Genomic DNA, 17,456 nt, shown 5'->3' on the forward strand with positions numbered 1-17,456 from the left:
ATCAGTGACACTGCCAAAAATAAAGAGGATGGCAGACCAAGAGCACTGTTTGTCAGAGCTCTCTTCCCTGTTAAAACACTAACCTCAGTCCAGCAGATCCTTGAATTCCCTGAGGCTAAAAAAGTTCCTTCTCTCATCTTGTCATTATAACACATGCTTTACAGTCTGGAAAGTCTAGTTTTCCCTCTTGGGTGTCTTAGAAAGATTTGTGTCCTTTTTATGAAGTGACCATAACTGACTACAGCATCATATACAGTACATTGCCTATCTAGACCATTGCACGACTTCATCGTAAGCCCACTGGACTTGTATATCTCACCACACATGCTGTTCCTTTTTTATTTGCTTTTCTGTAACGGTGACGCCGACAATGATGAATACGACCTCCTCTCCATCACCTCCAGGGATCTTTCAGTCCCGTGCTTTTCATTTCTGTGCAATGATCCACATTTTTATCTTAAAATGAGCATTGTTCCTTTTCACTGCCACAGGTTTCTCCACTCCTCTATCACATCCCATGCAAATCTGCTCTGCGTTTCAACCGCAGCTGTCAGCTGTTCTTCATATATTAGTCCCAGTTTCAAGTTTAATGTACAACAAGAGACATGCATTTTTAATATTGTCTTGTTTTATGTAACCTGACTTTACTGCACTCATTTATGTCCGTCCGGTCTCTTACCACTTCTTCCAGTTCGGGGTCACAGGGGAGCTGGTGTCTATCCCAGCAAGCAACGGGCACGAGGCAGGATACCAGGGCAGCCACACAGAAACAAACACTGATGTGAACGTGCTCACACGTAGCGACAATTTTCTCAGAAGCCAGTCAACCTACCAGTAAGCTTTTGGACTGTGGGGGGAAAATGAGGGCCCCCAGAGGAAACCCATGCCAACCAGGGGAGAACATACAACCTCCATGCTGATAGCACCCCAGGTCTGTAATTGTACCCAGAGCCCAGTGTAAGGCAGCAGTGCTAAACATTTGCACTCACTTGTAATGCACATAAACACTCATAATAACATGATTGACCTCTGTAAACAATGGTTCTATAATGGATAGGTAGGCAGTTTTAGAAAGCCCTGACCAGCTCTTTGACTGCCATATTAAATTGATTGTGGCTACCCGTTGTACTTTTCTAATCCGCCACAAAATTGAGTGCACGATAGACTATCTTCTCGTATGACTCAGCACAAAACTCAATCAACATAATTGCGGGTCTCAAAAAATTCTTAGATGTGCTCTGACCATTTCAGATTCTCTCATTTGTCGTGACTCAAATTGAATCTGTCACCTCCCAAATTGAAAGAGCATGAACACGAAGGACAAAGCAGATTAGACACAAGTCAAGTAGTGGTTTGTCTGGGGCCCACACGTAGAAGCCCGATAGCTATTGCACCAATACTCAAACAATTGTAAGAAAACTGACCCAATTCAGAATTATAACTGCTCTGGAGGTGAGGTCAAATGATCTCGCTTGGGAGATTCAATAACATTTTCAGTAAGAGTTATACCAGTCTTAGGGTTTAAGAATATCTTGTGTCTTGTAAATATCTTGTAAGTCCTCACCTAGCTGAAAAAGAAAACCTGGGGAAAAAAAACCTGGAGAATCATGTGCTCAGAAAATGTATACTCAGGCAATTATGCCATTTGGTTTATTATCTTGAATTTTGAGCAGAATCCTATAATACCGAAGGCATTTTTCTATTCTGTTATTTTTTACTATGTAACAAAAATAGATATATATTTTTTTTTAATTTTGTCTTTATACTTACGGGTTTGAAAGAAAATGTCTTTACCGCATCTCTATAATATTAGAATACTCTGAAGCAGTCCACAGCTTTGGGTTAAGAGTAGCATTAGCCTGAAATGGTTCCTGTGCAAATAGCTTGGCTCTCTCTTACCCACTGAAATGATATCCAAGTACACTTAAATAACATGCCATTCCCCCTAGTGTTTTAAATGAGACTAGTAGTGTTTCTTCTGTCTGCCATCTGAGTGCTGGTGAATGACAGAGTTAAGGTGGAATCTGGCTCTAGTGTTTTTGAATGCTTCTGAAGCTGTTGTTGTCTATGTGGACAGTAAAAGAAACAAACGGAAGTCCTCTTAGCTTTGTAACAAGATAAGGTTCAGCTGTGATTGCTGGTCTCCCAACAGGGGAATTGGCAGCCTTTGAAGAGAGATATAGCCGGCCTTTGGTTTCAGAGACCTGAGCACAACTATCACTGGACAGCAGTCAGTCTGTCCTAGAAAGGTAGGGAATAGCTCTCTAGGGAGGTATATATAGACATTAGACAACCCCAGTAAGGAAACAGCAGGAGAACGTCAGTAAACTGAGAAAACAGCATGAACCATCCTTGTTTCCAGTCTCAACAGTACACATGGAGGCTCCAATAAGCTCTTGTATGTCAGGGGACTGTTTGAGTGCATCCCACGTTGAAGCCACACAACAACAATTTGTGCTCCATTTCATGATGACAGTTTGATTTTCGTTGTTTCCTTTCCCATTCCTTACTATAATACCGAGAAGTTTTTTTATTCCTGCTGTGCTGGTAGTTGAGCATGCTTTATTGACTCCTTTCAGACTCCAGCATTTTATTGTAGTCTCCTGTGGTAATGTACTGTAGTAATATTATAGCTCCATTTTCAGCTGCATCATCAAGCATGTATACTGTATCTTGCACATTTACGCAACCAGTTGCATCCAATAGCTCTAAGTCTAACAGCAAATAAAAATTGCCTTCTTTTTTTTAATTGAAATGTTACAGTGAACATTGTTATTGCTACTTTTGCACAAGTGAACAATATCTTGAGACCTGGAGTTTATTTCTTGTTGGTTAAATACGATTAAAGAAATAAAAAGTAAATAGTTTAAGTTAATCATTGGCAACTCTCTTTTAATTTTGTATTGTGAAAATGAGCTAGGTTGGTTCTTGCCTCACTGGAGAATGTTATGTAGGTTTCAGAGTAAAAGTATATCAGTGTAAATTACATGTTTAAAAGTGAAATGGTTTTAGACACGTTAGATTACTCTGGTGGAAGTGCTATTTGGAACACTTTATACACTATTTTAATCATGGGATATAACAATAAAACTACAAAGCTGAAAAGGAAATATTTTGTCAATTAAGTGTACAAATTAAATAAAAAACTTGGTTTTGCAGATATATTCATCTTCCGAAGAAACATCTTCACACTGTATAATTCAACTATCGGAAACTTTTTATATTTTCATTTGGCTCTTTTGTTCTGCTGGCATTCATTGCTGATACTGCAGAGTTTTCATCATATTCCCTGTGGTTTTTGTAAGATTCCAGCAAGTCCATTCACAGAAGCACGGTCCTTTGTGGTCGAGCTGCACAAATAGAGCAGGCAGCCAAACGTAGCTGGTCTAGATAGTGTTGTTAGCTTTAAATCCTTCGCATATTACAGAGTGTCGAGGAGGAGATACAATAATCCCAATACTTCAAATGTTTACCAATCCTTTCAAATCTTGAAAGACACCAGGCATTTTTTAACAGTCTTGGCGGTGTAGACGTGACTCCTGTCATTTTTGCTTAACTAGATAAAGCAAATGAACAATTACAGTAGGGTTGTGATCTATTTTGTTTTTATATTCTTGCCAAAGAGAAGACCTCATAAAGAGAAGCTGCCTCACTCCCAGTCATGTTTGTGAAGGAGCTGTGTATGGTGGCCTGCAATAGGTAATGAGAAGCTATGATAAGGCTGTCATATGCATGGGACGTTTAATTAGGAAGAGGTAGCTGCAATCATCCACTTCAAACCTTTTTAAATGTAAATATTGCAGGCTTTCTCCGATTGCTCTGAACACTTTCAAAATAAGCCTCTCTGAGTAATGAGATAACTGTGATATTCCAATCTGAAGCAGATTGATTTTTTTTTTTTTTGCAGTTTAACATCAAGCAACACTTTTTCAGCCAGTGCTGTTTACTGAAAAATGTGTTAGTCTTAAGAAACACATTTGCTCCGGTTCAGTGTTTTTTCAACCCTTTATTTGGCTGAAGGACCTGGTTTTCAAGAAATCCTGTTCCATAAGGGTCCCAATCTTAAAAATGAAATCAAAGTGCATAACAATTAGAAATAATTATCTTATGAATTAAAAATGGTGAAAACACTACCGCAAGACAACAGATCTACTAAAGGCAATTTCAGATCAGATTTACTGAGCAAGAGTTTTTACAAAAGAGAAATAGGTATGAATGTCTTTAGCATGCTGCATCAAATTTAAAGTTTGTCTTATATGCTCAGATGCCTTGTTGAAAACTCCTGTATAGTTTGCCAGTAAATGGCTGTGACAGAATTTAATGTTAGACATGATGTTACTGTTATATATTCCACTCTTATAATATACTTTTATTACACTGCATGCCATGTAAATCAAAACAAGCTTTTTATTGCATAAAAATGCCCAGGATATGATGTACTAAAAAAAAAACCCAAATGTTCTCAGAAATGAAAAACATGGGTACGGTGTGATCTGTATGTGATTGAATTTGCCTGTGCTCTGCCTCTTCGTTAGTGTTCTGCGTTTTTGGTGTTTATTTTTTGTCACATGGCATCTTTTTAAACCTGGTTTGGCCAGTTCTGTTTCCCAGCTAAATCACTAAAACTCAGCTAATTTTGAGATCAGGCAGGAGCTGCTTGTCACTTTCACCTCTTGGTCACTGTGCGTTTTGCTTCATCTCATGCAAAATTTATAGGTGATGCTGATCACTGATCCCAGAGTCTGTTTAACTCTTCTCTTCAGCCTCCAGGTTTGCTTTTTGATATACAGTATGTGTATACGGCGGCATATTTATTTTCCCAGCTGTTGAATAAGATGTAAGATGAACACTATTATTTTCCATAGACAGTCATAACTCATTATGACTTGAGTCATAAAAAATAGTCATTATTCTGTATAATTCATATACAGTAGCTCCACTGCCGTGTGCTGAAAACATTGATAGTGCTGGTGGTTTTCCAGATTTTCAAAGCCTGAAAGAAACTTATGTAATGGACCCGGCACAAAATTGTACAGTATACCTGTAAGCATACTACCAGAGACGCATAAGCTTTAAAATTTCTGCTCTTGTTTTTGTGGTGCTACAGATTACTTACTATTGAAGCTGTTGGTTTGTTCTTGTAGAAATTGTTAGATCCCAACACCACATTCTGTACTTTCATGTACTGTATATGTCTCAGTTCTGTGCATGTAAAATGAATAAACTGCTAAATGAAACTGAACAGAAAACGTATACTTCTTTCATTTTTGTGGTAACTACCATTGCTTTATGACTAAACAATTTATTTTGTTACAGTTTACTTGACTGTTATAGTTTCACTTACTCTGTTTAATTGTGTATGTTCACATTCATGATATTCTGTCCTCTAAATAGAAACATCAGACCATGTGATATATTTATATGTGTATGTGAATATAAAACTGGATAGATTATCTCATTTTTCATATTGAATATTACAGAAGCTGCATTGCATTTTTGCAGATATGGAGGAGTATATGTACTGCATCTATATTAAACATAATCTAATTATTTAGGTTTTCAAGTCCATGCCTTTGATTGAATGGGAAAATGGTCATTGGAGCTCAGTTTGTCTTGAACACAGATGGGTAAACAGATTGTTTAGTGCACTGTTCCTTTCTTGCTTGTGATACAATTAAACATCTCTTCCTTTCACTGATTTCCCTGCCACCTATTATCACAAAGAACTACGCCTTTTTTGGTCTGTTCTAGTCTAATGTGTACATATTAAATTTAGGGGCATATCATTGATCTCCCTGCTGCTTTCTTAATGAGGAAAAAACAGGATCGTTATTGTGCCTGTGTGTTTTTGCTAATACATTTTAAAAAATGCTATTAGAATAACCTGTATCCATTTCTTTCTAGCTATCTTCCCTGGTTTGAAGTGTTCTACAAGCTCTTGAATATCTTGGCTGATTACACGGCAAAGGGGCAGGTCAGTAAACGGAATGTTTATATTCAGAAGAGTGAAGTGTGCATTGCTGTGCTTACTGTCATAAATCCCGTGCAGACGTTTTGAGAACGTCTAATACTAAATCACTTATATAACTCAATTCTAGCGGGATCTTGTGCGTCACTTATGAATTCAAGTGAAGTTCATTTGACAGTCGAACATGAACAACAGAATATGTTTGTCTTTTCATATTAGGAATATCCTGAGTTATGTATTTGAAAGTAAAATTGAAATCTGCTCTACTAAGGAGAAGTGCGGTTCTGGTTCTTCTTTGGTCCTGTCCCTTTTTACCAATACTGTACTCTTAAGATATTCATCTGATGCAGCCATCTCCTGTTTAAGGATAGGCTATAAAAACCAGCAAGCAATCAATTTCACAAACAAAAAACAGAACCACTTGTGGACTGTGATGTTCAACAATGATGTAAACTCAACATCTAGTAATCATCAAGTAATGAATACAGTACATCTAATATATAATAAAGTGTTTTGGGGGAGGATGCTGGTTTAATGGACATGCCCTTTTCTTTTTACATATTGAAGCATTTCAGTTAAAAGCAAATCTGTTATCTGTTAATTGCACCTGTGCAGTAACAGGTTATTACTGTACAGTATGTTTCCATTACATTACCTTTCAGTTGGTGGTGCCAGTGTTGGGACTGAATATTTTTGTGGTGGCATTTTCACTGCAAGTATTATTTAATTAAGTATTTTTAATCATAAACAAAAAAGCATTTTTTTAATGTAAGTAATAGAGCATATTTCACATTGCAACACAGAATTGTTAATAATAGTTGACACATACATGGTAATACATATACAGAGAGATGTAATTGTTCCTTTTTTACTGTCATCATATGCACTTGTACTACTATGAACACTGGTAGCTTTAAAGTCTCAGATGGTTTTGGTGTGTACAGTACTTGAAAACATGTTTTTTATTCCTTCTGTTCTTCATATGAAAATAACAGCCACAGTCAGTGAGATGAGTATTGCAGAGAAAGTGTTCTGTTTCAATTAGCCAGTGTAGTCATTTCTAATTCAGATATGAATACAAATTAAAATAAATACTCATCATTAGATCATGTGGTTCATTGAAGCCAAAGGGATGTCTCAAGGCTCAGAGCTTCATCACTATTTCCAAATATGCAAATTTTATGGTCGTTCTTATTACGAAGTGAAAACTGCTTTTTTATACCTGCTTTGCATTCAGTTATCCACCCACCCGTTATCAGAACACATAATCCTGCCAAAGGTCTCGGGCATTTCAGAACCCGTCTCGGAAGCACAGGGCATGAGGTTGGGACATACCCTGGATGGGACACCAGTTTGTTACAGGGCACATACGATTAGTACAATTTAATTAATCAGCTTTGATTTTTATTGGCAATCTCCATATTATGTATGTTTTAGCTGTACGAGGGGCGTCCACATTGTCTCAGGGATATTTGTGAATAAGAATGACATACACATAAAGGCAGTCTTATGATATGGTATAATTTTCTTTTTGGGGAGCGTGACTCTCCTCCACACAAGAAGTGCTTTAACAAGGATATTCTGATGCACAAACCTAAACCTAACCAATTGAACAAACAGTACGAAAGGGGGTTCATACTGTAGTCACTGATGTAGTATGAAATGTATAATGAAGCCTATTTAAATGCAAGTAACCAAAAGGAATTTCAGAATTGGAAAATGAAAAAGTACTTGTGTGTGGAAGTTTGATGTTAGGATCTTGAAAGAAAAAAAGTGCATGGAATACAGTATGTGTGAGTGTTAAACAATGGTAAAAACAGGCAGAGGAGTCTGTTTTTTCTAGACCTCTTGACACAGATTTCTTGCAGTCACGGTAAGGTAAAACAGAAATTTGCAAACCTGATACGGGACAAACGCCTGAAAGACTAGGATTCACTCTGCTGAGCAAAAAGGTGAAAGGTATTAGCTCTGCATGTGCACACCTACAATAGGTGTGCCAACACAGTAAGTATTAAGATAAATATTGAATAAGTGTGTTGATGCAATTAATATTGTAACACCTATAGATCAGCCTTTGATTAGTTTGTTCTCACTGACTGCCATATATTTCAGTGAGATTAAGTAATACTGCATCTGTGCATAGCTTTGCTGAATTGCAACAGTCCTTCTGTGTAAAAGTGGTTCCATGGAGAAATTGTTTCCTATCATTTGTTTGGGTATACATAAAATTTACATCAGCTACTTCTGTTCCATTGACAGACTCTAGTGTTTAGCTAAATCAGTAACAATTCATGCTTTTGTTAATATTAGTGAGCTTCAGACAGTGCTCTGGTATTGCTCAAGATTTTTGCCTTTGTTACTCATCATTCCTTGTACTTTCACTATTATTCATAGAGGAAAACAGTGTTTGCCTGTTAACAATAATGTAAACTCCTTTCCATTTTTGGATTCATACCTAACACCGGGCTTATCCAACTTGATAAATTAACTTGTCCTAATCAAACCTCAACACAGCGTTGATTGACCCCACAAGGTCCTGGAAAATCTCTCAAGGGATGGTAATCCATTTAAGCATTAATATTTAATGCAACTGGTGCAGTGATACTGACAGAAGAGGCAGTAGATGACAAAGTATACCGTTCAAGTTGTTCAGAAGGCTGTTTCATTTAAAGGACACTTGGGAGTGCATCAAAAAGTATCAAACATTTCTTCAAGCACTTCAAGCACAGTAGAGCATAAATGTACAGTACTGTATGTAGTATGTTTTCTAAACCTAAACGTATTCTCTTGTCCTTTACTTCTTCATTACTGATGAAATTCAACATTTGTTTGAGGTGAAGCTTGGCAAATATGCACTGCAATCATTCGTTATTTTTTTCTTATCTTTTATAATTCTGTCATTTTTCTACACACATTTTTTTTCACAACAGATTAATTAGACCTTAAAAATGAATGAATGAAAAAAATCAACATTTCCTCTACATGCCATTAGAATTTTGAATATGTGTATGTTACCGTACTGTACACTATGTTGATACATCTTCAGAAGAATGTTGTAAGCCTGTGAATCATCGCAAAGGAACATTAGCCTCTGGAATTGTCTTATTGCTTTGTCCTCCCACAGAAAACTAAATTTCTAAGGATATATAACATCCTGCATTACAACTCATGACCAGCTCAATTTTCACTCACTGTGTTAGTGCAATTTTAATTATAACAGCAAGTTCACATGAAAGATTCTCCGTCAAATATAAATTTTAAGGAAGGCAACTGGGTATGTTCTTTTTATTTTACGGTACATCTGTGTACATACACTTATCCTTAGAAAATAACATGATTACAACATTATTTTGAATCAGTCCTCTATATAACTGTTTTGTATGAAGGCACATTTTGCTTTGAAGCCACCTGTACAGTAAATTACACTGAGGAATCGTGTGAGATATAGCCTTTTATGGTTTTAATCTTCGGAAAAAACATGACTCTGGGACACGTGCTTCATTGGACGTTTACTTTGGGATCATGTACTTCAGAGAAATTCAGCTTCAAGATAACATTGCAGCTGTTGCAGTTCATTGCATTTCTGTGCAGCTATACGTTTTTCTAAAGGTAAATGTGATTTTTTTTTGTGCCCTGGATGTTTTAGGATAATCACTGGAAGGAGCTTCTGGAGACACTTCATTCACTTCCTGTCCCAGAGCCTGGAGTGCCTGTTCACCTCAGTGTGGTGAGTTTCTCTCCCTTGTCTTGGGGCGCAGTCTTGTGGATACGTCTTGCAATCCCTATGTTGAATTGTAGGCAAAGTAAATAGGATTTTACAAATGTTAGGTTAATTAGATTTGCATGTACTGGAGGGCAGAGCTGTCACAAATGGTTAAAAACATGGGGGGTTATTCATCGCTTTATTTCATGAGCAGTTGCCTCAACTTTGGTTTCAGTGTAGATTTCAAAAGGCAAGATAAATGTTGTCTAAAAGGCCTGGATACTTATTTTAAAATGATGTGACTTCCATAAAAAGCTTTGACCACTAGCACAAGTGTTATTTATCAACATTCAAAATGTGGCTCAAAAGAATGAGAGAATTCCCCAAGTTGTTTTGAAAGCTTTTTAGTTCCCATGGTTTAATCTTTGCTTGAAATTCACTGCGTGGTTGATACATTGAAATGTATTTCTTCTGAAATCATATGAACCACTATCTTCAAAAAAAAATGTATACATCATTTTAATTACCCAAAATGAGATATTATAAGCAGAGTGAAAAAAAACAACTTTGTAATGCACTGTACCATATTACAGCATCCTGTCATAGCCAGTAATTCTTACAGGCCCAAACAGCTAATAGCTATTTGTCAAATGGTCTTTTAAAGAACTATAGAATACAAGTGCAGGTTATTAACTTAATTCATATTCTGTCATTGCAACAAATGATTCCCGATCAAACAAAACCCTTACAAGCATGATTGTAAATTTGCTTATTAGCTCATACTTAAAAGATTATATAAAACGTTACGTTGAAGCATTCAGTTCTTTTTTTTTAAGGTTTAAATTCATAAATTAAGATTGTTTGACTTTGATTCTGTTCAAATGTATGGACAGATTTTAATGGATGGAATTTTAAAATCTGGCCTCCTAGAGTCCCCCATGTGTCACATGTCACCCTCACATGAGCGCTCTGAGCAGCACCAAACGGTACTTTTCCTGCTCTCTTTTGTGCAAACTGCCGACTGCAAGCAGCTTAATTTCAGCCCTCAGTTCTCTAATGCCAATCGACAGGTAGCAGTTGTTGGCTCTTGCCAGGTCATTGGCTGGTTCAGGAGATGACCCATTGCTGTTTTGTAGACGTTTGGGAAGAACAGCATGCCTGTCTGACCCCAAAGGGCAATCTGTCTTATAGGCTTTTGTGGCATGATGGGATATTTCAGCTGTTTCGTACCAGTGGTTTAAAGGAATGCTGCTGGTCTGCCCTTACTTCAAACATTTCATGGGCAGTGAAGCAAGAAAAGATATCAAAGAGCTGCTTAGGGATGGCTTTGTTTCACTGAGCTGTGCAGTAGCTTTGGGGATGTTTCAATTGAGCGGTTTAACTATCCCATTTACCACTTCAGTGGAAGTGGAGTGTGTGCACCTCTCTATCAACCTATATGAGCTGTCTTCTTATAGGTTTCTGTATCTGTTTGTCCGGCACTGTGTATCCCCACTCCTTTATTAATCTATAAAAAACAGAATTATCTGCCAGGAGTTACAGTGTGAAAATAAATGATTACATCCCAAAGTATGCAAAATTAGAAAATAAATATTCAATGTCACTTTGCATGTTCATACTCAAACAGAGCCTTAACTAGAAAAATCTACATTTGCCCTTAGAAAAAACTTTGCATCCTTAGAAATGAAATAAAATGTCTGTAAGTCCAAGTAAAGTGTATTGCGTTTGTTGCCATCATTAGTTTCACTTTTCTGTGTCGTGTCCCACAGACAGTCGGAGCTCTTTCAAGAATCAATGAGACAAAATCACGTTTTTCACACCTCCTGGATTGCTTGCATTCTGCTAACATTTGTGATGATTTTATTGGTAAATGCACACACCGGCCAAAATATTAGAAACTCCCAGTCAGGTAAGCAGGCTGTCTCAGTGGGAAGCTGTAGGGCTGGCTGGAGAACGATGAGACAGACATCTGTCACCTTCACTGGTAGGACCTTCTGGTGGAGAGGTGGAGTTGATGCCTAAGCACAGTTACAGTACCTGTCTCACAACCTCAGTCGAAGGAAAACCCAAGAGAAATATGAAATGGGATTGGAGTGCAGATCCAAATCTCATGTAGTCCGTGCTAATCTCTTATTAGGGTTTTTCTGACCATCATAAATTGATCACCTTTGATCCCAGCTGTTTAGTCAGGCCTCAAAGCTGATGGATTTGGTGATGAATTAAGGCTGGCAACAGAAAGAAGGCCTTGTTGTTCTGGCAGATGTCTTGAGTGAAGCAGTGCTGACTTCCTTCGTTTGTTGTGAGGGCTGTCAGTCAGTCTCTCACTTTGCGATTTCAATCGTTGCTGTACCTGTTGTTGCGCCCATGTACTGCATGTTGACGTGAGTGGGGAAAGAAAGGTGAGAAAAGGTGCTAGTGACAGTCACATGGACTGTTCTTCAGGTTGGCACACTGGTAGACAAGTTGTGATGTCAGTTCTGTGAGACTACTGAGACGTTTTACTGACCATCACTTTCAACACATGTCCTGAATACTGGAGGGCATTTCAACAACAGCTATGGTGACTGGGACTGAAAGTGAATACAGAGATGCTGAAGTCAGTACAGTAAGCAATTGCAGCAGAATAATAATTTGTTTATATTATTCACAAAATACCAAACATCTTATATTTCATGTTTAAAATACAATCATCTTCAACTGCACTGTAAAATGTAAAATAGATTTAATTAATTGCTACTTGGATGACTACAACATTACCGCAAGTTAAATAAATGAGTGCAATACCCACTATATACCACTATATATACCACTGTATGGTAAGATAATATATTATGAAGAAAGAACATTAAATGTTGATCACAAGACAGAAACTTCTTTTTAATTTATATCCGCCTTTCAAAAAATATTCAAACTTGTCAAAGATGCAAATATATCATCTGTTCTGACTCGACAGACGAGTTGGCTGTTTCTCTCTATTTCCACACCCTTCACTCTCTGTTGTGTAGTACAACTCAGGAGTCTATCATTGCCTTTCATGACAGTGAGATGTAAGTTCATTATATTAGAATAATAAAGGGTCTCCTATGTTTTATTTTCCTTTGTCTCCTTACAAAAATCACAGTATCAAATGCGACATGCTTTCCTCTCTCTTGACAAATCAGGAACTCGTTATTTCCCTGAAAAGATATATTAAATAATTAATTCTTAAATTATTAAAGGACATCTAAAGGATCCAGAGTAGAAGTGGAACAAGTACTCAGATAGGAAAGTAATTGTGCGATATCTTCTCAAAGATTTTCTCGAAGCTTATTATTTCCGCAGTTGTGCGTCGTTTTTGTAGTTGTCTTTACTTTTTAAAAGAGATCACAAAAGTGATTTATGAGCAAAATCTTACAGTGGTGGCCCAGCTAAAGGTGAGTCTTTTGAAGATACAAAATCAGCATGCATCTTTAAAAATTGCTGTTTTGTAAGAGATTACGTAGGAGCAGTTCATTTCCATACCAGTAGAAAGTCAAGATACAAACTGAAAGTCTTGTTTAATTAACACCAACTACAGTCTACACAGAGCTTGCTATTGTAAATGTGCATTTTTTGTTGATTTCACTTCTTTGATGTCTGTTGCCTTCATTCTGAACTTTTCTGTTTTTTTTTTACCTTTTGAAATGTTTTTACAATTTCTAATTATTTGTGAAGATCAATAATTTCACAATAATATCACAATAATTACCAACAATATGTTTCTTTAGCTAGTGTTGACTAATAAGACCCTCACCCAAGTGCTACTGTACATTTGACCATCATCCTAACAAAGCAAACAAGCTACGTTATTATAGAATACCTTGAATCTACCAATTATCAATGCATTTTATTCTTTTCCTTGCTTCTTATATACTGGCTGCATTACTTGGTGAAATGGGTTATGGACAGGTTGTTTGTACATTGTGCTATACAAAACTGCATTCCTCTCTGCTGATGGATTCAATCAGCCTTCAGCACAGAAAAATCAGGTAACCAGCCAGGCGTGCACTCATGTGACAAATTCTCTAAATATATTCTGAATAGACAAGGCAGTCTTAAATGATTTAAATTGAGGAAATGTGTCATTCAGCAACTGAAATAACCCGATAACTGCCATTTGTCTAACCATGGATGAATCAGATGAACTGTGTGTCTCAGTAGCAGTTTTTTTTTAATGCACAATTGTGTAGCTTTTAAGGGAGTTGCACCGGGAGTGAATGGAGATTTTCCCAGTAATGAATAGCAAAGCATCATGTAGGTGTGCTTGTATTTGTTTGCTTAAATGTTCTGTTTTTGAGAGGATTCATGATCTTATTTTTTTCCTTCGCAGCATTCCTACTTTACTGTGCCTGATATTAGAGAACTCCCCAGTATCCCAGAAAATGTAAGTATATTTCTAAGTCATTGAAACACAACATTGACATCTTATGTAGTGTTGTACAGGATTATATCCAGACGAAATACTTGAGACTTGTTCCATCAATCATAATGCTATTGTGGTTACCTAGGAAGTTGTTATACAGCGGTTATAAAAACATTAACTTTGTCAGGAAAAGCCTTACACTTCTATCACAGTTAACAGTCTTGTTCTCTCCTGTTAACTCTCCTATATCTATCTACGCCAGCTTGTGTTTTCTTAAAAGAAAGCAGTCAGCTTTCATAATTTTGCTTTCCTTCTCTTGCTCTAACATGTATAAATCTAAAAAGTCAGATAAATCAATAGAATCTTCTGATTTACCGTCCCCTGTGACCGCAGGAAAATCAGCAGCTGTCATATATAGAGAAACACATTTCTTTTTGCCCTTAAGACTACATTTGATGTGGATCCCACATGTGATAGAAACTCAGATGTGTCCAGGGAGAATTATTCTTTGCACTTTCACTTATGTGTATTGTGATAGCAAATAACTTTAAAAATGCATGCTTACAAACATGGTTTCTTTCTGAGTGTCAGACATATTTCTACAATTTAAGAATTGAGGTTTTGTTGCAGTTCACATTTGAAAATGGAACTATAATGCTGATTTCTCTCTATTTTCATATTGAGAGGCATTGAAAATGTTCATATATTCTCAGATGTTTTTTTGTTTATAAATGTCATAGAAGATCAGTGCTTTTTCCCAACATTTGGGGCTTGTATATACTGTATGCTCAGTGTCTTTGGACATGAAGAACTTTTTTGCTTAATTATTGAATGATATATGCCTGTGGATAATGAGGTAATTGCTGGCGTAGTTTCTTAGGTTTTGAAAATTCTTTCATTTCGATGCTATTTTTAAAGTGCTTGAGAGTGTGTCAAAATGTATTTTTTCACTTTCGATGCACGAGCTAAGGACAACATAAAATATTTTTTCTGCTTAAATTGAACCCTCTACAGTCTGCTCTTGTTTATTTAATTAGGCAAAATCCATTCCATTCTCTGCCATGTAAATAATAAAATGATAACCTTTCCTCTCACGTTCTGAACGTGTTCCTAAAATGCATTAATCTTCAGATTTGTCTTACAAATTTGTATCTTCTGATTCTACATTAATAAAACACTCATGTTATTGTCGCATGGTGCAGATAGAAGCCCTGTTCACTTGAGAACTGTATTTGCTCCACAGGAGAATGTCATCTCATTTGAAATATCTGAAAACCTCAGTATTCCAAATAGTGTTTGAAATAAAATGTTTGTTGACAAATGTTTAATATATAAAATATTTATGTTTGTATGTTATAGTATATTAATGCAGTGCCAATAATGTTTTCTTCCTCTGTGATTTAGTGCATTCATGCATTTCGACTCAATGATACGAAAGAGAGTTTCAACATACTGTATCTATAAGTGATTGACCTGGAATTCCTTTTTTTTCTAAATGAGCACTAACTGAGTTGGAGTTGCCCTTGTTCATATGTTTTCTCTTATACAGTATCTCATGTTATCCTATTTAAAGCTGTCCTGGGTGCCCCTAGCGGAACCACCAGTCTGTTATCAGTGGCTTCTCCCCTCCTTACAGAAAATTGGCACTGGGAATGACAGCACAGTCCAACTGTGTTCCCCTTCCCCACTGACACTGCTGCCTTTGCAGCCGGGTAATAACTGTGTCACAGGACTTCGTCTGCTGTTCACAGGATCGCTTCTCCTTTTTGGTCCGTGATACCCAATACCCCGCTTTCCCAGTTCTTATGAACTGCATGGTTCATGTAACTGTAAATACTATTGCCGATAATTGTTATCGTTTTTGAGGTTTTAAGCTCATTTTCTTCCAGCATTTGGATTGTGTATTTGGAAGTCTGTGAGTTTCTCTCTCTCTCTCTGCTGCAGCTGTAGTTGTATTTTCCATGGCTTTAGAGGCTTAGGCTGCTGAGTTGAGTAACCTTTTTCAGAACATTAAGTTTAACTCGGAGACCCTTTCAAGTCGTCCTTGTTGTTTTGCTCCAGGGATTTTCCTGCAGACACCATTTGGCCTGTGTTCCAGCCGTCATACGGTTTCTCGGTTTCAGCTGTATTGCGTCTGTAGTTTCTGTTGGGAGAGGAATTTAAGCCTGCCCCCGCTTTTGAAGCACTTGCAGTACTCCAGATGAAACTCTGGGCCATTTCCTCCCGGTCTCTTGGAGCGAAAGGGTGGGTGCTTTGGAAATGTGTGGGTCTGCTTAATGATTCCTCCCTCAGGTTTCTTCTATACTGAGACCTAGGAGGCCTTGCAATATGCAGCTTCCAGACCTGGGCTACAAACGAAAACATGACCGTTTCTTCTCTTTGGGGAGTCACTGGTAGTGAAGCTGTCTCAGGAAGTGCCAAGAGCTTTCCCCTGTGATTACAGCGGCTACCTGCATTGCCCTTAACTACTTTTAAATTCATTTCCAGCCTCTTGAAAGCACACGAACTGTGGAATCAATTTGCCTGCAGATGGGAGGCATGCTGTCTGTGCTCATTGCCCTTGCCTCAAGAGTGACTTCTTTGCTCTGCAAGACACCCAGTATTGTTGAGCCTGGCAATGCCAAGCTTTCACTCTCTGCGTTCTCTGTGCCAGATTTTCAGTTTCTCTCTTTTTGAGGCCGAACCCCTGAGTTATTTGCAGAGTTCCCCTAGATGACCTTGTGGTAGGTTTCCTGTGTGCAAGACTCCACATGTTCATCTCGTGCTCTAATTCTGGCTTTCCTGGACTTTCTTCCCAAAAGATGGGAGGGCAATTGAAAGAAGTATTTAGGAATCTGTTTTACTGTTTAAAAGGCCAAAATAAGAATATTTGGTGCTTTTTGGCCTGGACCTAGGCTGTCCGCTGATAACGAAGCTTGACCCTCTGGAATCCTCCACCAGTTTGCTGACTGCAGAATCCAGGATGACAATCTGAAAAAGAATTGTGCTTTCACGGAACTACCACAATGATACCTGTCACGTTGCTGGAACTGGAAAGATGTGGTTTCTTGTGCTAAGTTACATTTTTAAAATGACATTTTGATTTTGTATTCATTAGACTTTGACTGATGTTAATTGGTTAATTGGTCCTGTCTCTTTTCTTCTGACGAAATTTGCTCCATTAAGGCATCTAGGATGATTCTCTTTCAGATATCACTACACCTGCAACAACCTTCTTGGGAACTTGAATTAGTATAGGAATACATTATGTGAATAAACCAAGAAGCAAAATATAAGTTGTTCATATGTATTATTTGGAACTCCCTTGCACTGTATGTGATAATGATTCTATTGTACTAGTGAAAACAGTACAGTACTTAACAACCAACATCAGCTCATCATTGGATTCATTGGAACAGTTTAGG

The 17,456-nt window shown here is 37.4% G+C and overlaps 1 protein-coding gene across 5 annotated transcripts in view; it reads left to right on the forward strand.

Annotated features, from left to right (window-relative positions):
• Nucleotides 1-17,456, forward strand: part of dennd1a (DENN/MADD domain containing 1A) — a 266,177-nt gene that overhangs the window by 111,255 nt on the left and 137,466 nt on the right. For all 5 annotated transcript variants that reach the window (XM_069183539.1, XM_069183541.1, XM_069183540.1 and 2 more), the window contains exons 6-8: nt 5,905-5,974; nt 9,615-9,695; nt 14,020-14,073. In XM_069183539.1, the coding sequence (XP_069039640.1) occupies nt 5,905-5,974; nt 9,615-9,695; nt 14,020-14,073 (205 nt within the window). The remainder of the gene's footprint in view (nt 1-5,904; nt 5,975-9,614; nt 9,696-14,019; nt 14,074-17,456) is intronic.

The sequence above is a fragment of the Lepisosteus oculatus genome, chromosome 24, assembly GCF_040954835.1.
Source record: "Lepisosteus oculatus isolate fLepOcu1 chromosome 24, fLepOcu1.hap2, whole genome shotgun sequence".
Lineage (NCBI taxonomy): Eukaryota > Metazoa > Chordata > Actinopteri > Semionotiformes > Lepisosteidae > Lepisosteus > Lepisosteus oculatus.